General features: G+C 39.3%; 1 protein-coding gene across 2 annotated transcripts in view; it reads right to left on the reverse strand.

The window, feature by feature from the left end:
- Positions 1–596: 596 nt before the first annotated feature.
- The window catches only part of ACAD11 (acyl-CoA dehydrogenase family member 11), a 109,358-nt gene continuing 88,585 nt past the window's right edge, over positions 597–21,369 (reverse strand). Inside the window, exons 14-20 of one of the 2 annotated variants that reach the window (XM_003420920.4) lie at positions 15,437–15,503; positions 15,064–15,149; positions 12,323–12,394; positions 11,239–11,393; positions 2,802–2,918; positions 1,830–1,939; positions 597–711 (exon numbers count right to left, since the gene is read on the reverse strand). In XM_003420920.4, the coding sequence (XP_003420968.3) occupies positions 597–711; positions 1,830–1,939; positions 2,802–2,918; positions 11,239–11,393; positions 12,323–12,394; positions 15,064–15,149; positions 15,437–15,503 (722 nt within the window). Of the gene's footprint in view, positions 712–1,829; positions 1,940–2,801; positions 2,919–11,238; positions 11,394–12,322; positions 12,395–15,063; positions 15,150–15,436; positions 15,504–21,369 lie in introns of those variants that run through there. The other variant, XM_064277338.1, reaches the window with a different exon arrangement.

Genomic DNA, 21,369 nt, shown 5'->3' on the forward strand with positions numbered 1-21,369 from the left:
CTATGCCATTTTTTCTGGTAAACTTTATACAACGTTCGGATTTCATGTGTAAACGTTTCCTGTTGAATTATAAAGAGGCTCATAATGATATGAATTCTAAAGCAACCCCATTAGTCTGTGCCACTTTCTCTAGTGCAAAATCCATTAAATACTTTCTCCAGCTGGTTTACAGTGTTAACTCAGCCCCTCAAACCAGTATCAAAAAAGAGGTCCCACTGTATTTTTACAACGCAGTGATTAAATACTGATTCAGTATTACATGGAACAATCCCTGAAAATCAAAAAGCAAAGATATTTTTATGCCTTTGCTTTAGCGCTCCAATTTACTTCACGACCTCTTTACAATTTTAGTGTTTAAAAAAATAAACATTAAGCTCTTTAAGTACTAGACTGAGTGATAACAGCTACAGAATTCCCTATTTAACTTAAATCAGTGAAACCCACTGATCAAATACAGATGCGAAAATCAATACCAAAAGTAAGTAATTAACCCTATTCTCAGGTTGCTCCAAAAATATAACGCGGGTCCAACGTTGGAGCCGGTAAAGTTTGTCTAAAGGAGAGTTTCTGCCAGCGGAATGTGTGGGGTTTCCGCCCTACATTTTGGCCATCAGCCCTCTGGCTTGGTCACGCAGCTCCATTCCTGCGATTGCTGAGAGGTGGACTTCATCCGGCCCGTCTGCCAGGCGCAAACTCCGGGTTAGGGCATACCTGGAAAAACAGAGCAAGGATGTGGGTTATCATAAGGGAACATGATATTTTGATGTCAGCTGCTCTGATTCTAAGCCAAAACTGTATTAATTTTTGAAATCCTACGAGGGCAGGGATAAGAAAAGGAATACAAGGAAAATCAAGGAAAGTAAACCAAAGGGCTCTGAAATGCCATTTTAAAGTTCCCAGTTGGGGAAGTGGAATCTTAAATGGCACAGGAGTTACTCTCAATCTTGGTTTACTGCAAGTTACTAGAAGTTGCCAGAACTAAGAGATCTTAGGTAAGCCACAGAAAATAATGATATAGTCCTATTTATTTCATTCTTAAATTAAAAATTGACAAGGCAAGAATTTTTAAAAAACTGCTGGGCCCCCAGGCTCTTAGCTCCAGTGTGATAGAGAAGGTGGCAATGTGAATATGTGTAGCGATGGACAACGGGCCATGGAGAACGTTCCCCCTTGACTCCCAGTAATCAGAATCTGCACATTAGACTGTCACCAGAGAGTATTGCTGCTAACTCAGCAGAAGCCTTTCTTGTGTAGGTGGTAAATGGCCCAAAGTGCAAACAGAGCCTGGCTCTGGGCTCCCTTTGGCTGTCCCTGCTGCCCTCCCCTCCTCCCTGTTTCAGGGTGAGCCCCCATGCTATGGCTACAGTCCACAAACGCTCAGTGGGACCTCTCAGTGTAAGCACTAATATACTGGAGTGAAATAATAATGGTGATCATAAGAACAACTATTTGTTGGTGCCAAGTTCTGTACTAAGGTACCTGTATTACTTCATTTAGCCTTCGATTACACTTTAAAAATAAAGCTTGTTGCCGTCGAGTTGATTTCAACTCATAGCGACCCCATAGGACACAGCAGAACTGCCACATAGGGTTTCCAAGGCTGTGATCTGCACAGAAGCAGACTGCCACACCTTTATCCCATAGAACAGCTAGTGGATTTGCACCACCGACCTTTTAGTTAGCAGCTGAGAGCTTAACCACTGCACCACCAGGGCTCCTCTGTATTAAGTCAGTGTCTATTTTCTTCTTAAACAATGAGTATCAAAGCATCTATAGATTTTAGTCCAAGTTTATCAAATGTAGACGGCTACTAACTGACATCCACTCACATGTTAGCCAGAGGGTAGTCCTGGGAAACACCTGCACCTCCACATACTTGGATGGCTCGGTCAATGATTTTGCAGACTGTTCGCGGGGCAGCCACTTTGATCATTGCAATCTATAAAAGCAAGATATTAAAACAATGCTCCATTCTTAGACTAAAAACAATGTGGTAGAATTTGATATAATCTGTTTTCTTTGTGAAATGAAACAAGGGAACTTCCCCACACACATTAACGACTAACAAAGGACCTCTGGTGAAAGGTAACAAAAAGATCCGCTCTAATGTAGTCAGTGACCATATTTCAGTCAATAAAGACCTTCTGGAAAGAGAGATTGCTTCCAAATTGTATTTTATTCATGTATTTATAACTTGCCTTGTTCCCCAAAGGTTTCCCGGCAGCCAGTAAGTCACGTTCATCACTTAGGGGATTATAAAGAGAATTCAAGGAGCTTTACTTAATCAGTTTCCTTTTAGCAGCTTTCTGAACTATAAGAATCAAACACTCATCTTTATTCTGTATAAGCCAGAAACACAAGAAGGCAGGAATTAGACTAAATGGCCTTTTATGAAACATTTACCAGGTGGCAGTGTAGTGCTATGTATTCTACATAGACTGTCCTGATTACTTTTCAAAAGAACCCTAGGCCATAAGCAGAAAGATTAAGAGCTTTGCTCAAGGTCAAAAGGCTAGCAGACAGTGGCACACTGGGGTACAATTACAGGTCAGTATAAAGTCCAGGATTTCCCCACTTTTTGTTGCTGCATCTCAAGACTGCTAAGATGTTCTCCACCCTGAAAATCATAGCTCAAAGTAGCCCAGTGGAAGGGAAACTAGCAAGTGACATGTATTTACAATTTTAAACCATAAATGACATGAAGGCCTCCAATATTCTGAGTGTCATCAAGGCACCATGAAACTGGAAGTGCCCAGTGGGTGGGAGAAACTAGAGAAGGCTGGGCAGATGGCGGTCCTCACCTCCTTCATAGCACGAGCACTGCCCAGAGTGTCGATGCTGTGCGCGGCTTTTAGGGTCAACAAACGGATCTGGTCAATGGCAATGCGGCTTTCAGCAATCCAGTGGGCCACGACCTCCTGTGGGGAGCAAAAGGCAATAAAAGGAAGGAGGAGGTAAGCTAGAATCTGATATCCACAAGTAATACCACCTTGCAGTTTAGGGAAGACACTCTCTAGGCTAAGGATTGTTCACATACCATACCCTGTATGTCTTAAAATGGAAGAGTTAACGTCCAGTAGACACTGGCCCAGCTACATACATGTCAATGCTTCATTTAATATTGCCAGATTTTAGACAATTTTATTTGATCAGAAAAATAGTTTATTTTGAATATCTTGATGTCTAAGGTCAAGAAGGCTGAATTGAGCAACTGTCTTATTGGCAAAGCACTCCTCATTGGGCCTCCTGAATGCTAATCGCATGCTTTCATTGAAGCGTGGTTAAATGTATGGTGGTGGAGATTGCTGATAGACATACTAGATAATTCCCAGGTCAGTTTCAGTGTGGGGATGGTCCAGCAGCCTTTTCTTGTGCTGTTATGATTTTTCTAGTAAAAACAATGTACGTGTGTGTACAGTTCTATGAATTACAACACATGCAGAGATTAACCACCAATCAGGATACAGAAGAGTTCTGCTGCCCCACAAGACTCCCTCATGCTGCTCCTATTTAACCATACTCTCCCCCACTCCTAACCTTTGGCAACCACTGATATTTTCTGTCACTACTATTTTGCCTTTTCTAGAATGTCATATAAATGGAATCATACAGCATATGACTTGAGATTGGTGTCTTTCCCTCCACATAGTGTCTTTGAGTTTCATCCAAATTGTTGTGTGTATCAATTGTCCATTCCTTTTTTTATTGCTGAGTAGTATCCCATTGTAGGGATATAAAAAAAAAAAAAAAAAAAAGTATCCCATTGTAGGGATATACCAGTTTGTATATCCATTCATCTGTTGAAAGGCATTTGAGCTGTTTCCGGTTTTTAATGATTAGCAAAGCTGCTGTAAATATCTGCATGTCGGTTTTTGTCTGGAAATATGCTTTCATTTTTTAAAGCAGATAACCAGGAATGGGATTGTTAGATCATATGGCAATTATATATGTTTAACTATACAAGGGACTGTCAAGCAGTTTTTCAGAGTGGATGAATCATTTTGCATTCTACCAGTAGTGGAAGAGAGGCCCAGTTGTTCCTCATCTTTATCAGCACTTGGTATTGTCAGTATTTTTTATTTTGGCCATTCTCTGGGTTTAACAATGCATAGTGGTATCTCATTATGGTCTTAATTACATTTCCTAAAGGCTAATGATGTTAGTCACCTTTTTGTGTGATTTGTGATCTGTGTATCCCCTCAGTGGAAGAAAGATGTGGCAGTCTGCTTCTGTAAGGATTTACAGTCTTGGAAACCCTATAGGGAAGTTCTACTCTGTCCTATAGGGTCACTATGAGTTGGAATTGACAACTTTTTTTCTTTTCCTTTTTTTTAATCCCCTTTGGTGACATGTCTTTTCAAGAGTTTTGCCCATTTTTTAATTGGGTTTTTGGTTTTGTAACTGTTGAGTTTAGAGGGTTTTTTTTTTTTTCAGTGTATTCAGGATATAAGTCCTTTGTCAGATATGTGGTTAGTAAATAATTTCTTCTAATCCACAGATTGTTATCTCATTCTTTAAATAGTGACCTTTCCTGAAAAAAGTTTTTGATGAAGTCTAATTTGTAAATTTTTCTTTTATGGATCATGTTTTGGTCCATGTCTAAAATAATTTTCTATAATCTCAGGTCATGAAGGTTTTTCTCTTATGTTTTCTTCTAAAAGTTTTATAGTGTTACATTTAGATCTATGATCCAATTGGAGTTAAATTTTGTGTAAGGTGTGATGTTTAGGTCAAGGTTCATACTTTTGCATATTTTTTTCCCTATAAGGGAAAAAAACCCCAATTTGAATCACACTAGATTTCTCATCAGGAACTATGGTGATCAGAAGGAACTGGCACAATATTTTTCAAGTGCTGAAAGAAAAGAACTGTCAGTGCAGAATCCCATGTTCTGTGAAGCTGCCGTTCAGGAATGAAAGGACAATTAATACATTCTCAGATAAAGAGGAACTAAGAGAACTTGTTACCAGCATACCCTAAAGGAATAGCTAAATAAAGTTCCCTAAAGTTATCTAAAGGATAAAGAGAAGAACCTTGGAAAATCAGTTAGAAGGAACATGGTAAGTAAAATGTGGCTACATACAATTGCTTTTTCTTCACCTCTTGAGTTTTCTAAATTGAATTATGCTTGACAGTTGAAACAAAAAATATAACATGGTCTGATGTGGAACTAAATGTCTATAGAAAAAATATTTAAGACAATTATAAATGGCGGAGGGTAAAGGGACATAAAGGATAAAAGAAAAGTAAATTTTATATATTTCACGTGAACTGGTAAAATGATATCAGTAGACAGTAATAGGTTGTATATATGTATGTGTGTGTGTACATATCATTATATGTGTGTATGTATGTGTGCATCCATACATAACATGTGCATATACATGCACATATATACATAAACCCCACCCAGTGCCGTTGAGTCAATTCCAATACCAAAAGCAACCACTGAAAAAGTTATACTAAGAGATACACTCAAACACTACAGATAAAATGAAATTCTAAAAATGTTCAAGTATTCCACAGGAAGGCAGAGGAAAAAAAAAAAAACAAGCAGGGAAATGAAAAACAGAAAACAAACAGGAAAAAATAAAATGGCAGACTTAAGCCCAAATCCAAACCAAAAATCAAACTCACTACCCTCGCGTTGATTCTGACTCATAGGGACCCTATAGAACAGAGTAGAGCTGCCCCATAGGGTTTCCACGGCTGTAAATGATCACAGAAGCAGACTGCCACAGCAGAGCAGCTGGGGGGTTCAAATCACCAACCTTTTGGTTAGCAGCTGAATGCTTTAATCACTACGCCACCAGGGTTCCTGAAGCCCAAACATATCAATTATCATATTAAAAGTATATTGTCTGTGTATACCAGTTAAAAAGACAAAGTTGATAGAGTGGATTAAAAAACATGTCTAAAAGAAACTTCAAATATAGTGATGTAGGCATTTTGAAAGTAAAAAAAAAATGAAAAAGACGTATCAGGACAACACGAATCAAAGGAAAGCAAGAGTAGCTATATAAATATCAAATACAGTAGTAGACTTCAGAGCAAAGAAAACTACCAGAGACATAAAAACTCATTATATAATGATAAAAGAGTTAATTCATCAAGACAAGCAATCCTAAGTGTGTATGCAGCAAGCAACCGAGCTGCCAAACCTGTGAAGCAAAAACTGATGGAACAGAAAGGAGCAGTAGACAAATTCACCATTGTAGTTTGAGACTTCAACACACCTCTCTCAACAATTGATAGGACAACCAGACAGAAAATCAGCAAGGGTGCAAAGAAACTCACTAACACCATCAACCAACAGGATCTAACTGACATTTATAGAACACTCCACCCAACAGCAGAATACACACGTTTTTCAAGTGCCCACAAAACATACACTAAAATAGACTATCCTGGGCCATAAAACAAACTACAATAATTGAAATCATAGAGCGTTCAGCAATGGAATCAACACCTCCATAATGGAATCAAACTAGAAATCAATAACAAAGATAACAAAACTTTCAAGCACTTAGAAACAACACAATTCTAAATGGTCCACAGGTCAAAGAGGATGTCTCAAGGGAAATAATATATATATATATATAATTAAATGAACAAGAAAATGCAATATGTCAAAATTTGTGGGACACAAAGCAGTGCTGATAGGGAAATTTATAGCACTAGCCCTGGTGGTGTAGCAGTTAAGTGCTATGGCTGCTAACTAAGAGGTCAGCAGTTCGAATCTACCAGGCGCTCCTTGGAAACTCTGTGGGGCAGTTCTACAGGGTCGCTATGAGTTGCAATCGACTCAACAGCAAGGGGCAGAGGGGGGGAATGCATACATTAGAAAAAAGTTTCAAATCAATAATCTACACTCCCACCTCAAAAACCTAGAAAAGGAAGAGCAAAATAAACTCAAAGCAAGCAGGAAGAAGGAAAAAATAACGAGCAAAAATAAATGAAATTGAAAACAGAAAAACAATAGAGAAAAATCAATGAAACAAAGATCTTGTTAAGTCCTAACATATCAGCTATTAGAAAGCCGGAACCTGGGTAAAGCAGATATCCCTCAATGGGTGAATGGTTAAATACTCAGCAATAAAAAGGAACAAACTACTGATACACAAAAGCCATGGATGGATTCACCGTGTAAAAAAAGCCAATCGCCAAAGGTTATAGAAGGTAGGATTCCATGTCTGTAACATTCTTGAAATGACAAAACTATAGAAATGAAGAACAGATTAGTGGCTGCCAGAGGTTCAGAAGTGGGTGGGAGTGGGTGAGAAGTACATGTGGCTACAGAAGTACAACAACAGAAGAGATCCTATGGTGATGGAGATGTTCTGTATCTTGACTGTATCAATGACAATATCCTGGCTGTGATATTATACTATAGTTTTGCAGGATGTTACCATGGGGGAAAGTGGGTAAAAGGGACAAGGGATCTCTCTGTATTATTTCACCAATTATCCCTACACCCGCGTGTGAGTTTACATTCACATTGCAAGTAAGATACAAATTATCTCAAATTGTTGTTAGGTACCGTCGAGTCATGTCCGACTCATAGTGACTCTGTGTACAACAGAACGAAACACTGCCCAGTCCTGTGCCATCTTTACAATGTCTCAAAATAAAAGGTTTAATTTTTAAAAATTAGTACTTGTTATGGATTGAATTGTGTCCTCAAAAAATGTGTCAACTTGGCTAAACCATGATTCCCAGTATTGTGTGGTTGTCCACCATTTTGACGTCCGATATTATTTTCTTATGTGTTATAAATCCTACCTCTATGATGTTAATACTAATGAAGTCCTGGTGGCATAGTGGTTAAGTGCATGGCTGCTAACCAAAAGGTCGGTAGTTCAAATCTACCAGCTGCTCCTTGAAAATCCTATGGGGCAGTTCTACTGTGTCCCATAGGGTCGTTATGAGTCAGAGTCAACTCGATGGCAATAGGTTTTTTTTTTTTTAATGATGTTAATGAGGTGAGATTAGTGGCAGTTACATTAATAAGGCAGGACTCAATCTACAAGATTAGGCTGTGTCTTAAGTCAATCTCTTTTGAGATATAAAAGAGAGAAGCAAACAGAGAGATGCGGGGACCTCACGCCATGGAGAAAGCAACACTGGGAGCAGAGCATGTCCTTTGGACTTGAGGTTCCTGCGCTGAGAAGCTCCTAGACCAGGGGAATATTGGTGACAAGGACCTTCCCCCAGAGCCGACAGAGAGAAGAAAAAGCCTTCCCCTGGAGCTAGCACCCTGAGTTCAGACTTCTAGCCTACTAGATTGTTAAAGAATAAATTTCTGTTTTATAGCAGCACTAGATGACCAAGACGGTACTTTAAAAAATTTGTCTGAATGAACATTCTCTGAGTTTTTTCTCAGTAGGGGAGGTAAGTGGAAGAATAGGGAGAGCACACTTTACCGTAAATCCCACAAGCAACTAAACACTCAGAATCCAGCACTGAAACCCAGGGGGCACGCCTAGCGCTTCCAGTGGGCTGTCATGGGATTTTGGTTCTCAGTTCTAAACAGAGAACTGGTTGTTTACAATGGAGAATAATGTTTGTTAATATAAGTTTGACCAGCAGACAATTCCAGTGCTCAGATTCCAGCCACAGCCACTTTTTATGCTTGGTCACATCTGTACATTTCTTCAACGGGCAGACGTTTGATCAGAATTTTGATAGAGCGGTGATGTTCTATATGACAGTCGCTGACCACACGTGCCTAGCGAGCATTTTAAATATGCCCACTCTGAACTGAGACGTACTCTAACTGTGGCGTGCACGCTCAATGTCAAATAATCAACATAAAAAAATACCTCAACATTTTTATATTGGTGTCATATTGAAGTGATAACATTTTAGATATTTTGTATTAAATAAAATGTATTATTAACATTAATGTTCACCGATTTCTTTTGACTTTTTAAAATATGGCTGCTAGAAAATTTAAAATTACATTTGTGGCTACAATATGTTTCTCCTGGACAGCGCTGTCCTGGAGGCTAACGTGGGGCTCTGAAAGAACAACTGCAAACACAATGCCAGCAGTCAATGAGTTGGTTTTTGATGGCTGTAGATTGGGTAATGATAACTGCATGAACAGACCCAAAATGCATTTATTTCTCAGTTTTAGAATAAAGGAAAAGTGTCCTTCGCTGGGTTTCTACGGAGCCTACATTTACTGAAAAATGTTAAGTAGGTGTAAACTGAGTGCTGTAGGGGACTAAAAAAACCAAACACCAAACCCATTGCCGTCGAGTCGATTCCGACTTGTAGCCACCCTATAGAACAGAGTAGAACTGCCCCATAGAGTTCCCAGGGAGCGCCTGGTGGATTTGAACTGTTGACCTTTCGCTTAGCAGCCGTAACACCTAACCACTACGCCACCAGGGCTTCCTCTAGGAGACTACCGCATTTAATTATTAAGACGAAACTTTGATCTAGAACTTTCTGTGTGAGAGCCTGGAGTAGTTGACAAGGCAGCTGGAAGGAGTCTCCCAATTCAGGGAAATGGAATATTACTTTCATGAATTAAAAAAAAAGAACCCAAAAACCTGGCCCAGATTTTTATTTATGACATGCTCATACATATCTTTTGCTTCTGCCAAATCATTTCCTTTGTGCCAGATGCAAGAAGTTTCCAGTGAAGAGAGGCCTATGTTTGCAAAGCCCAGGCTTGTTCTCCATGATACATTAATTTTCAAAGGTGGGAGGGAAAAAATAACTGTCACCCAGCACTGCACTAAAACATCACTCTTGACAGCTGCACTCAGAATGCTTCTATGTGTTCAAGATGACTGTCCCCCAACTTACTGTGTCCTACTGTCACCCTGCAGCAGGGTGTGGCTGGCAGTCTTGAAAAGAGAAGGGGGTAAGCAGTGCTCGTTGGTGCCATGAGTAACTCGAACCCTACTCTGGCAGCAGCACGGGCTGAAGCCATCCCCCAGTGCTCGCATCTTCTTATCTCCTCTCACGGTATCCAAAAGCTGAGCCTTTGCCCTTGTCGTGTATTAAAGGGGTTTCCCACAAATCATTCCTACATCTGGTTCCACAAAGCAGGCTGTATTCTTCCAGAAGAAAAATGTTGCAAATAAATCACAGAGACGCTGGATAATGGAGCCCTGGTGGCACAGTGGTTACGAGCTCAGGTTGTTAACCAAAAGGTCAGCAGTTTGAATCTACCAGCCGCTCCTTGGAAACTCTCTGGGGCAGTTCTACTCTGTCCTATAGGGTCGCTGAGTCTGAACCAACTTGATGGCAACAGTTTTTATGCTGAATAATATTTTACAAAAAGGAAAGATAAGCCTATAAGAATTTAAGATAAAAAATATATCTCAAATTTTATAAAATAATCACAAAAGTACTTTACAAGGAGACCAATGTACTAAAATATACACATCCAGCAAATACAATTCTATTACCCTAAATTTGACCTCAGATTACTATGTTAGCAGTAGTAAGAATTAACTATTTAATGATTTTATCGCCTTCTTAAAATTTAGAAGCGCTTTTTGGGGGGAAGATTTGGACCTCCCAGTTCACATAAAAAGATCTTCAAGGAAATCTGAAACGATACCTTCTTTACCCACTTGATAAGTATCTCCTAATTTCAATAACATTGCCTATGTAACTACTCTGTTTATAGCACTTTGTAAACAACAGACTCAGAAGTATAAAATTTATTGATGAAAATTCAAAAAAATCATGAAAAGTCCCACCAGATGTTGGCCTCATTTCTACTTGTGTCTCTCCAGTGACAGAGAACTCATGTCATCAGGAAGCAGTTCACTCCATTTCGAGAACTATCAGAATGTTTCTCCTTCCATTGAGTTTTAGGCTGTATTCCCATGTCATTTACTACCCTATCGTCTGTCCTCATTCTTTCCAGAAGGCCAAATGACAAGTCCAATCCCACTTTATTCTCACACCCCTCTCCTTGTCCACAGAGAGCAATCATGTACCAGGTTCTCTAGAGAACTAGTCTGAAAAAGTTGAAGGAATTGCCCATGCTCTGTGTGCTGAGGTACTGAAGCGGTGTAGGTAGGAGCTATATAATCTTTCACAAGATAAACACCTCTCATTAGACTATATTTAAATACAGCCGATATATTTCATGGAAAAGAATCACCTTGTTCATGTAGAGGAAATGTCTCTATGATCAAATAATACCATTTTTGTTCAAGATTAGTATGGTGATTTGGGTTACAATAAATTTTTAAAAATTGTCCTTACGTGTGCGTACAGTTTCTTGTTAAAGGTCACCCTCTGGGCTGCACGTTCACACATGATCTGTAGAACACGCTCAGCCAGACCTACTGTCCTCATGCAGTGGTGAACTCTGCCAGGTCCAAGGCGGCCTTGGGCAATTTCAAACCCCCTTCCTTCACCTAGGAAAGAAAGAAGGCCATGAAAAAGCCGTGGCCCATGCCTGTGGTGATTTACACATATTCTGGGAAAAATGTTGAGCTGCCCTCAATAAAAGTCACATTCTGGCAGGGAAAATAAGGTTCACTATACATTTATGGAAAATTTGATTTCTATGATTTTTAAACCATCATCAATAAATACATCAGCCAAATCCAAAATTCTCTCTTGGGTACCTACTACGCATAAGCTACTGTATGAGTGTCACAATGGTTACAAAGGTGACAAGACACCGTCCTGGACATTCAGGGTTTAGAATTCAGAAGATGGGGCAAGGATGCTAGGGACAAGGACCATAGACAGAGACCAAGAAAGGCAAAGGAGGCAGAGATTGTCTGTTCTCCATTGTTTCCTGAGCGTCTGGCTGGTATCGGGGTTGTTGAGTGGATAGATAAGTCTGGATGGGATAAGGAACACAAAAACCTCCCTGAAAGAGAGGACATCTAGAACATTCTTTGAAGGTCAGGTAGGATTCCAATAAGCAGGAGGGTGGAGTCCTTCCAGTCATATGATGTCACAAGTATTCTGTGCCTTCAATTTGTATAAAAGACTTGGATTCAGAAAGTAATGAAATTTTCTTAAAAAAAAAAAAAAAAAAATAGAGGCCTGCTTGAGAGATAGTGTTCCAGGAAAAAGCCTGTTTCCCTGAATTGCATGATTTTTGTACTTTGCTATGTTCTCGATTGACGTGCTGAGCCAAAACACATCCAAAACGTAAATAAAACCTTATTATTTTATGTCAGGAAATTTACAAAATAGACTTTTTCTTGATAAATGCAGGAAAGAAGAAGAAGTACTTAAGTGAAGGCAGGCGGCGTATCTTTTTCAGATTCAGGCCTAAATATATTTGAATGCACAATTCTGGAGAGTAATTTTCCCAAATTTATCTCACCTAGTATTAAGTTGGTGACGGGAACTCGCACTTGATTAAAACGGACCTCAAAATGTCCTCCATGCAAATTATCTATAAAATAGAAAAGAAAACTTTAAGCAGCAAAATGTATTGACAAAAGAAGTAGCCACACGTGGTTGACCTGATGAAATAAAATCACTCAAAGAAGGTAAGATTTAAAAGTCCAGGACATTCCCAGGTAGACCTCAGCCCCGAGCCCCTGGCACCCAGCAGCCCAGAGAACTCATCAACTCCCTGTTCAAGTTGGAAAAGATCTTAGACATCCTTTGATCTAGAGGTTTTCAAACCCATTCTCTAATGTTCTAGTGCTACGAAAAAGGAAGACTGGGCTCCACAGCTCCAACCAGACTATTTTATTATTGTTTCTCCTTGGAAATCATTTATACGTTGCTGTTGTTGTTAGGTGACCTGGAGACGATTCTGACTCATTGTGACTGTACAGGCTTCCAATGAAATTTTGCTTGGAAAAAAATAAAGCTTCTAATGATGGAAAAATTCCAAGTGAGTAATGTGATTCAAGTTTCTGATTTTATTATTGCGGAAACCTGTGCCCAAAGATGAGAAGAGCCTGCTCAAGGGGACGGAGCAGGCTCAGCATTAGTGATGGAGCAGAGACTAGGCCTGTAGGTATGATTACTCCCAGTCTAGGCTTGTTCCACTATGTGTTTACCTCTTGAAAATGCTGGCATTTGAATCATGGAGACTGTGATCATTAAGGCTGGGTGTCAGCTGGGCTGGGCCACGATTCTCAGTGATTCGGCAGTTGTGATGGAGTTTGTCTGGCAGTAGTGTAATGACATGGTCACCTCCATGCTGAGACCTGATATAATGTGACCACCTCCATGCTGAGACTTGATATCATGTGATCACTTCCATGCTGAGACCTGATATAATATGATCACCTCCACAATGAGATCTGCTGTGAGTAGCCAGTCAGTTGAAAGGGAGTTTCCTTGGGAGTATGGCCTGCATCCAGTATAGGTGGGCTCTCAGGCAAGACTCATGGGCTTTTGCTGACTGGATCCTCCAGCTGGCTCCTGTTTGTCTGACCTTTGGTTCTTAGGACTTGAGCTAGCGGTGTACCTGTCATCTTGCCTGGAGACTTGGGATTTGTTGGTCTGTGAGCCAGAGCTCTGCTGTCTGACCTGTCGATCTTGGGTTCACCAGCCCCTGGGGCTACGTGAATCAGAAGGAACCTCCGGGGCCTAACCCACGGACTTGGGATATTCCAGCCATTTCCTTGACATAAATCTTTCTATATATTTAAATGCTTTACTGGTTTTTCTTCTCTAGAGAACCCAGCCTAAGTAAGACAGAGACTAAGAACACATTCACGCATTTGCCTTGCATCACACTTCCTCCTTGCCAAGTTCTGGAGATAACCTCATACTAACTTCACACCCTTTTCCTGTCACTAGACGTTAATAATCAACCTTCTCCACACTGTTTCTTTTGGCCTTGGACACAGGCGCTGGTGGATTTTTCATACCGAAAATTCAAACATAGGCTTGTGATGGAGGGTATTTGCAGCTAACATATAATATAAACCCATTTTGGGAGTCTTTCAGGTCATTGCTCTGCAATCCAACAAGTCCCCAAGCACAATTTGCTCTACTGAGCTTGTTCATCCCCATCTTGCCACCACACTTAACCTGTGACTACGTATGCTGCATCCTACAGAAGGCAATGATGTCAAATGCTCTATAAACTGCAAGTCTTTTCCCTGCTATTGGGCATTTTCATCAGCCATGTTCAACCATAAAGAAAGCCACGGACACCACAGAACCTTTTCATAGCATTTATCACTTTCTAACATGCTATATAATCTTATTTATACATCTGTAGTTATTGGCTAAGGAGCCCTGCTGGAGCAGTGGTTAAACGTGCAGCTGTTAACCGAAAGGTCAGAGGTTCAAACCCACCACTTGTTCCACAGGAGAAAGATGTGGCAGCCTGCTTCTGTAAAGATTTCAGCCTTGGAAACCCTATAGGGCACTTCTACCCCGTCCTGTAGGGTTGCTATGAGTCAGAATTGACTCCACGGTAACAGGTTTGGTGTGGTTTGGTTTTTGGTTAGTTACTGTCTCTCTCCTTTCACCATCATGTAAGCTCCATGAAGGCAGGAGTCGTAGCCTATTCTGTTCACTGATGTATTTCAAACACCTAGAATAGTGCTCAGCACTCAGTAAATACCTACTGAGTGAATGACATGAGTAGCCTGGATACAATGGGCACGTGCACAGGGTGGGTGGCAACATGTACGAGTGTCCTTCCTTCTTAGCAGCTCCACCCAAGGACAGAAAGAAGGAAAAGTTTTATATTCAAATATGTCAAAAATCACTACTTATTAACAGCTCTTATAGATTGACTAAGAAAGCCAAGCTTGGAGACAAAAATGAATTTCCATGTGGATTATCTGAATTGAATTTATCTATGTCTAGTTCATTAATCCATTCTCACAGATGACATAGACAAGACTGGCAGTTAGAGTTGCTGTTTCTTGAATACAATCTGCCTTTCCAAAAAAATAGAATGAGGTAGAATGATATATTACCTCTTATTTTATTTGCCGTATTCTGAACTCCACCGGCATTTACATTAAGACATTTGTAAGGGCCAAAGGGATTTCTGAGAACACATCTCATACATTAAAATGCTATTGATCCCTTCAGTTCCCTTCAATGCTTGCTAAAGTGTGGACGTGTTTATCGACTACTTACCCATGTAGCCAAAAACTGACAAAGGTCTTATTACTTCTACTCCAGGTGTGTTGATAGGAACAAGAATCATGCTGTGTTGTTTGTGTCTAGTCAGAAGAAAAACAGATGTTAAGAAAAGTCTGCTAAGAGGAAAAATAAAACAGATGTTAGGTGGAGTTGCAATTTTCTGGATCTGAAACAATAACTTTCATTTACTGCAGTGGTTTGTAGATAAGTGAAAGTTGTTTGATCAAGGCTTCTCTTGATTGCTCAACATTGGCAACTGGTACCTGATATACAAAATTCAACATTTCAAGACCATTGCTTTTTACCTAAACATCTACTCATTTAATTATTATAGGCATAGACTTCTCAGTCAGAATTATTTTATTACCTGGACTTAGAAGAATTTTCAGTTCTTCCCATAACAATTGCAATTTTGCATGTTGGACTTCCAACTCCTAAAACAGGGGAAAATGAGAATACATCATGGATGGAAACTTCTAGTCTAATATTTCACCCTGAAGATTCTCAGCCTTCCAAATTTATTTCTGGCAAATAACAAATAGAGAGAAAAATCTTTGATTTGTTACAAAACAATAATGCTTAGGTTCAAATCTGAATCTCACGCAAGAAAAAATGATAAGGCCAAGAACAAACTTCATCAATGAGCGCTCCAGCACAAAAATAAGCTGGTCACGGGAGCCATGAAGGAGCTGCTACCTTTGAGACACCATTAAACCATCTCAGATATCGGCATGCTAGAAAGGTTGTGAAATTCTTGGAGAGTATTTCCTCCTGTGTAGGCCTCATATTTTCTGATACATGGACAAGAAGGCATTAAAATTCATATGATATTAATTTCCCAACTAGCAGCTGAGAAAGGCCTAATTTTCCTAGCCAGGGAACTGGGTGAGGGTGAGTCTGTTTGAGGATCTCTGTACCTATCCCAACTCATAGTGACCCTGCATGACAGAGTAGAACTGCCCCATAGGGTTTCCAAGGCTATAAATCTTTACAGGAGCAGACTGACACATCTTTCTCCCATGGAACAGCTAGTGGGTTCAAATCACCGACCTCTTGTTTAGCAGCTCAGTGCTTAACCACTGTGTCACTGGGACTCAGTGGCAAATGGGTTTGGTTTTGGCTTTTGGTACCTATCCCAGTCTATGTCATTCACCCCTGTTATACCATGGAGCAGATGAAAAGAGTACTTGGGGCTGTCTGCATATATGAGGCTCTGATCTCATCTTCAGTAAGCCCAGGCTCTTATTATTAAAGGTCAGAAATTTAAAAAATATAATGTTACTCTCCCTTTAATTCAAACTTTTATTTTATCACAGTTTAGGGATCTGTGGCAGTCCCCCAAAGGGGCCTTCTTGCAAAAAATGCATTTCATCTTCAGTAAATCTCAGTGTCTGGTCCCTCAGGGAAAATACTATTTAACTGGCTTTCCAATTACAAGGCCATGAACAACTGGATCAGATTAAGTTAAGCACATTTGTTCAAGGCCTTATCAGTCTTGTTTTTTTTTTTTTTCATTTCTTATAAAAAAAGTGGTTCAAGGAATTTGAAACATATGAAGATCCAATGAAAAATGTTAGGAATTATATCAAATAGTTGAATAACACCATAAAATCCCAAGTGTTTAAAGAACAAACTCCACAGAACACATTAAAGGACAGTGCAAGGAAGTAAAATCCAGACTGTGGAAAATCTACAAAACAAACTATCCAATTTCTTCAACAATTAAACTGCAACAAAAAGAAAAAGGGAGATGGAGGGGGATCTTATGAATTATAAGGTTCTTAAAAAAGGCTCATCAACCAACAGTAGTTTTTAGACCTAATTTGGATCCTAATTTAAACAATGGCAACTAACAAGAATTTAAACAAATGAACGATAAAAAAAAATTGGTCATTATGAAACAATTAGAAATTTGAATACTAACTGGACAAGTAATGATATTAAGTAATTTTAAGTATGCTAATGGTTTTTTTTAATGGTATTGTGGTTTTATTTTTAAAAGAGCCCTTACTGAGATGCATACTGAAATATTTATTAAGGAAATGATATGAAGTCTGGGATTTATTTCAAAAATACTATGAGGAGAAGAGGGGACTGGTATAGGGATGAAGCAAGATTGACCATGAGTTGAAAATGAATCTCTAAAGCTAGTTAAAGAGTATTCCTGGGAAACATAAATGTGCAGCAGGGATATGAAGGAGAAATATGGGTAGTGTATGAAAACGTATGGAAACAGGTCACATAACAGTGAACATGAGGAGTAACGGAGGCAGAACCAAGAGGAAAGAAACACCTTAACTCTAGAGACTGAGAGGAGAGTGGGAAAAGAGTGAAGAAACAGTCCTAGGACAAAGGTGATTAGGTAAGAACCAGAGGAAAAGAAACAGAAGAGAGGATACGGTAGAAGAGTAAAGTTAGAGAGAAAGGGTCTACTTTAAACACTAACACCTTTCAATTTTAAAACTCCTTATGATTGCATATCTGGCTCTATAGAAGAAACAAATGAAATAGAATATATAACTCTAGCTCTTGTAGAGTTTTCAGTCTGAGGAGATACTAAGTAAACAGAGAAGATACAATGGAAACTAGAATTTCATAAAGTTCAGAATGGAAATCAAATTGCTAAATCTTTTAAAATCAACTTGGAGAGATTCAAGATAGCAGAAATGTGTGTTTGCCCCCGCCCACCCTAAGATCCCGCTGAAATAAAAGTGTAGAAGAACAATGCAGGCACGGCCATATCAGAAAAGGAAGCAGAGAAGGTGAAGCAGAGGATTGGTGGTATTGGTGGTCACCAACAGATAAGAGATTTTAATAAATATCTGGGAAACAGAGAGAGGTAAGTTGACCAATTAAATGGACAGAGCCTAGAAAATGATGTGAGGAAATGCAAAGGGAAAGACTCTGGCCTAAGTGTCAGAAAATATGACTGAAAAGTAGGGTTACAAATGAGGGATTTTTCAAAGATTTATAAATGAGCAATTGACACACTCATAGGCAGGTATCTGACACCCTCAAGGAGAAAGGTATACAGCGTGTTACAAAGAAACTCTGATACTTGGTTGGGGGGAGGGGGGTTATAGCGTGACAGCTGGCTTCCCATCTGCCCACGCTGAAGTATATCCCAGCCCTGCTCCACCTAACATAATTCCTACTCAGGAGAAAAACATGCCTGGGAAAGAGCTCTATTTATATTGATAATAGAGATAACCTTAGTCAGCTACTTCAGGGCCTTTAGTATGTGAAGAGAATCTGCAGCATTAAATGGAATGACTCACCAGAATAAACAAACTGAAAAACTCACTGTAAAGAACAAGATAAAACAAGAGCCAGAGAGTTCCTAAAAAAAAAAAAAAACTAAACCAAACAACAAAAACTAGCTAATCAGAGAGAGTCAAATAGATTGCTGCCATAAAATCAGAAAAGGATGCTATAAAACAGGAATAATTCAAGAACAAGGAAAAAAAAATTAGAAATTAACACAAGATTGGTAATGTAAAAAGTTCAATAGAAGCACTAAAAATTAAGTCAAGACAACCTCTGATAAATAGAGGAATAAGTCAGAGACTAAAATAAGAGAGCAAAGATAAGAGCACTGAGAGCCAAAGCAGGAGGTCCAACATCAGAGTAAAAGGAATCCAAGGAAGAGAAAAGAGGGAAAAAGGGGGAAGAACTTATTAAAGAAACATATAGAAGAAAACTTTCTAAAACTGGAAAAAAAAAAAAACTCTTCAGATTAAAAAAGCACTATTGATTTGCAAGCAGAATCTCTCTCTAGATACGTGCTTGTAAATTTTCAAAATACCAAAGATAAAAAGAAGATCCCTAAAGTTTCCAGAGGGAAAAAACAAGCCATCTACAAAGGAATGAGGATTAGACTGGCATCGGACTTCTTGACAGTAACAGAGGGTGCTCAGTGAAAATGGAGAGCTCAGCCTAGAATTCTGTGCCCATCCAAAATATCAATCTCTGTGAAGGCAGAATAAATATATATTAAAAAATGCAAAAACCCAGAAAATTGACCTATTATTCACCTTTTCTTTTAAAGTTAAGTATGTACTCTAGCAAAGTAAGGTTATAAATCAAGAAAAAAAAAGTCATAAGACCCAAAAGATTGTGGATCCCAGGAAAGCAGCATATGGAAGTCCCAGGTAACTGCATTGAAAAAAAACAAACTAAACCCGTTGCCGTGGAGTCAATTCCGACTCATATCGACCCTATAGGACAGTGTAGAACTGCCCCATAGGGTTTCCAAGGAGCAGCTGGTGAATTTGAATTGCTGACCTTTTGGTTAACAACCGAGTTCTTAACCACTGTGCCCCTACCATGGCTCCAGCTGCACTGGAGCACACCTAAATGGTAATCCATCCAGCTTAGAAAGGAAGACTAAAGATTCCAGGAGAGAGGTCTTCAGAAAAGAAGGGGATGCAATAGAAAGAAAGGCATGATTTAGAGAGGGGTGTGTGTGTGTGTGTGTGTGTGTGTGTGTGCGCGCGTGCGCACAGGGAGGGAGGATATGAAGCTATAAAAGAAAATAATTCAATGAAATAACAATTAGAAACTCCAAGAAAAAAAATTTTAATGTACAAGTAAACCATGGTCCAAAGAGAAAAGCAGATGACATTGTGCTATGAAGTCAAGTAATCCATAGAGTGTATGAAAAGCTATTCTAATTGGCCTAGATGCTAGAATCACTCTTCTTAGAATGGCCTAGGTGATACTGTGTTGGACCAGTTAGAGAAGAACACAAAATCCAGCATACTACTTAGACCAGCATCAAAGAGTATTTACATAGTCCTGTAAGGTAAGGAAAGGCAGAGGAAGGGTTAGGGCCCTGATATCCTTATATTATAAAGCAGAATTTGAAGAGATTCTATTAAATGAGGATTATTATGGATTGAATTGTGTCCCCAAAAAATATGTGTATCAATTTGGCGAGGCCATGATTCCCAGTATTGTGTGACTGTCCACCATTCTGTCATTCAATATGATTTTCCGATGTGTTTTAAATCCTATCACTGTGATGTTAATGAGATGGGATTAGTGGCAGTTATGTTAATGAGGGAGGACTCAATCTATAAGATTAGATTGTGTTTTAAGCCAATCTCTTTTTGAGATATAAAAGAGAGAAGTGAGCAGAGAGACATGGAGACCTCATACCACCAAGAAACAAGAGACAGGAGAATGTTGTGTCCTTTGGACCCAGAGTCCCTGTGCTAAGAAGCTCCTAGACTAGGGGAAGACCGATGACAAGGACCCTCCTCCAGAGCTGACAGAAGAGAAAGCCTACCCCTGGAGCTGACACCCTGAATACTGACTGCTAGCCCCCTAGACTGTGAGAGAGTAAATTTCTCTTTGTTAAAGCCATCCACTTGGATAACTAAGACAAGGATGAAAAAGAGATTTAAAGGTATTTAAAGTTTAAAAAGCAATCAAAAATGTTTAAATAAAATAAATATCTACATTAGAAAAAAGGCAGAGAGTTATAATAGAAATGAGCTAAATCTTCACCGTTCAAAGTGGGAAGTCAATAGTCTTTAATGAATAATCAGGAGAAAGGTCAAAGCATTTTACCCAGAATTACAGTGGTAACTACAGAACTAAAGCCAGAAACTGCCAGAAGAGTTGTCTTTAGGGTAGAGTACTGGGGTGTGCAATGATGGGAAACAATACGTTCTTAGACGTTTTCTGATTTGTTTCCATATATTAATTGGATAAAAAACAATAATTAAAAAAAAAAAAAAACATTTAAAAACTAGCCTACCATCTTGGAAAAAAAAAAATAGACCCCGATTATGGAGAAGGAGACTGAGAGGGCTGCTGGGGGAGCTGCAATGGTTTCCGTATTTCTCCTTCCCCGTCTCCTTTTAGCCTGATTGTGGAAGAGCCATTCCTGCATAAACAGCGGGGCATTTCTTACTTCTTCTATGTGATCATACAAAACTCAAAAAAACCCTACGTGCGTCCTCTGCCTGGTAAAACACTTACGCTGATATAAACACTTAAAATTGGTTTCACCTGAAAAAGGGAGGGAAGGGGAAGAAGGTAGTATGCCTAAGATGGGTGACTGTTCATCCTCACATTGGTGGCAGAACAAGGAAACACCTTAAACTGGCTTAAAGTTTGAATGACAAGACTGAATTCCCCTGACCAAAGCCATTAGAATCATCAGAGCTTGCAATCATATATACATATACATGATTTAATCTATGAGTAGAAAGGAAGGGGAGGGGCTTTTTAACTAATTAGAACAGGAAATATAAGAAGAAAACATTAAATTGGTCATTAGAGGTCACAATG

This window comes from Loxodonta africana, chromosome 27, assembly GCF_030014295.1.
Source record: "Loxodonta africana isolate mLoxAfr1 chromosome 27, mLoxAfr1.hap2, whole genome shotgun sequence".
In the NCBI taxonomy this organism is placed as follows: domain Eukaryota; kingdom Metazoa; phylum Chordata; class Mammalia; order Proboscidea; family Elephantidae; genus Loxodonta; species Loxodonta africana.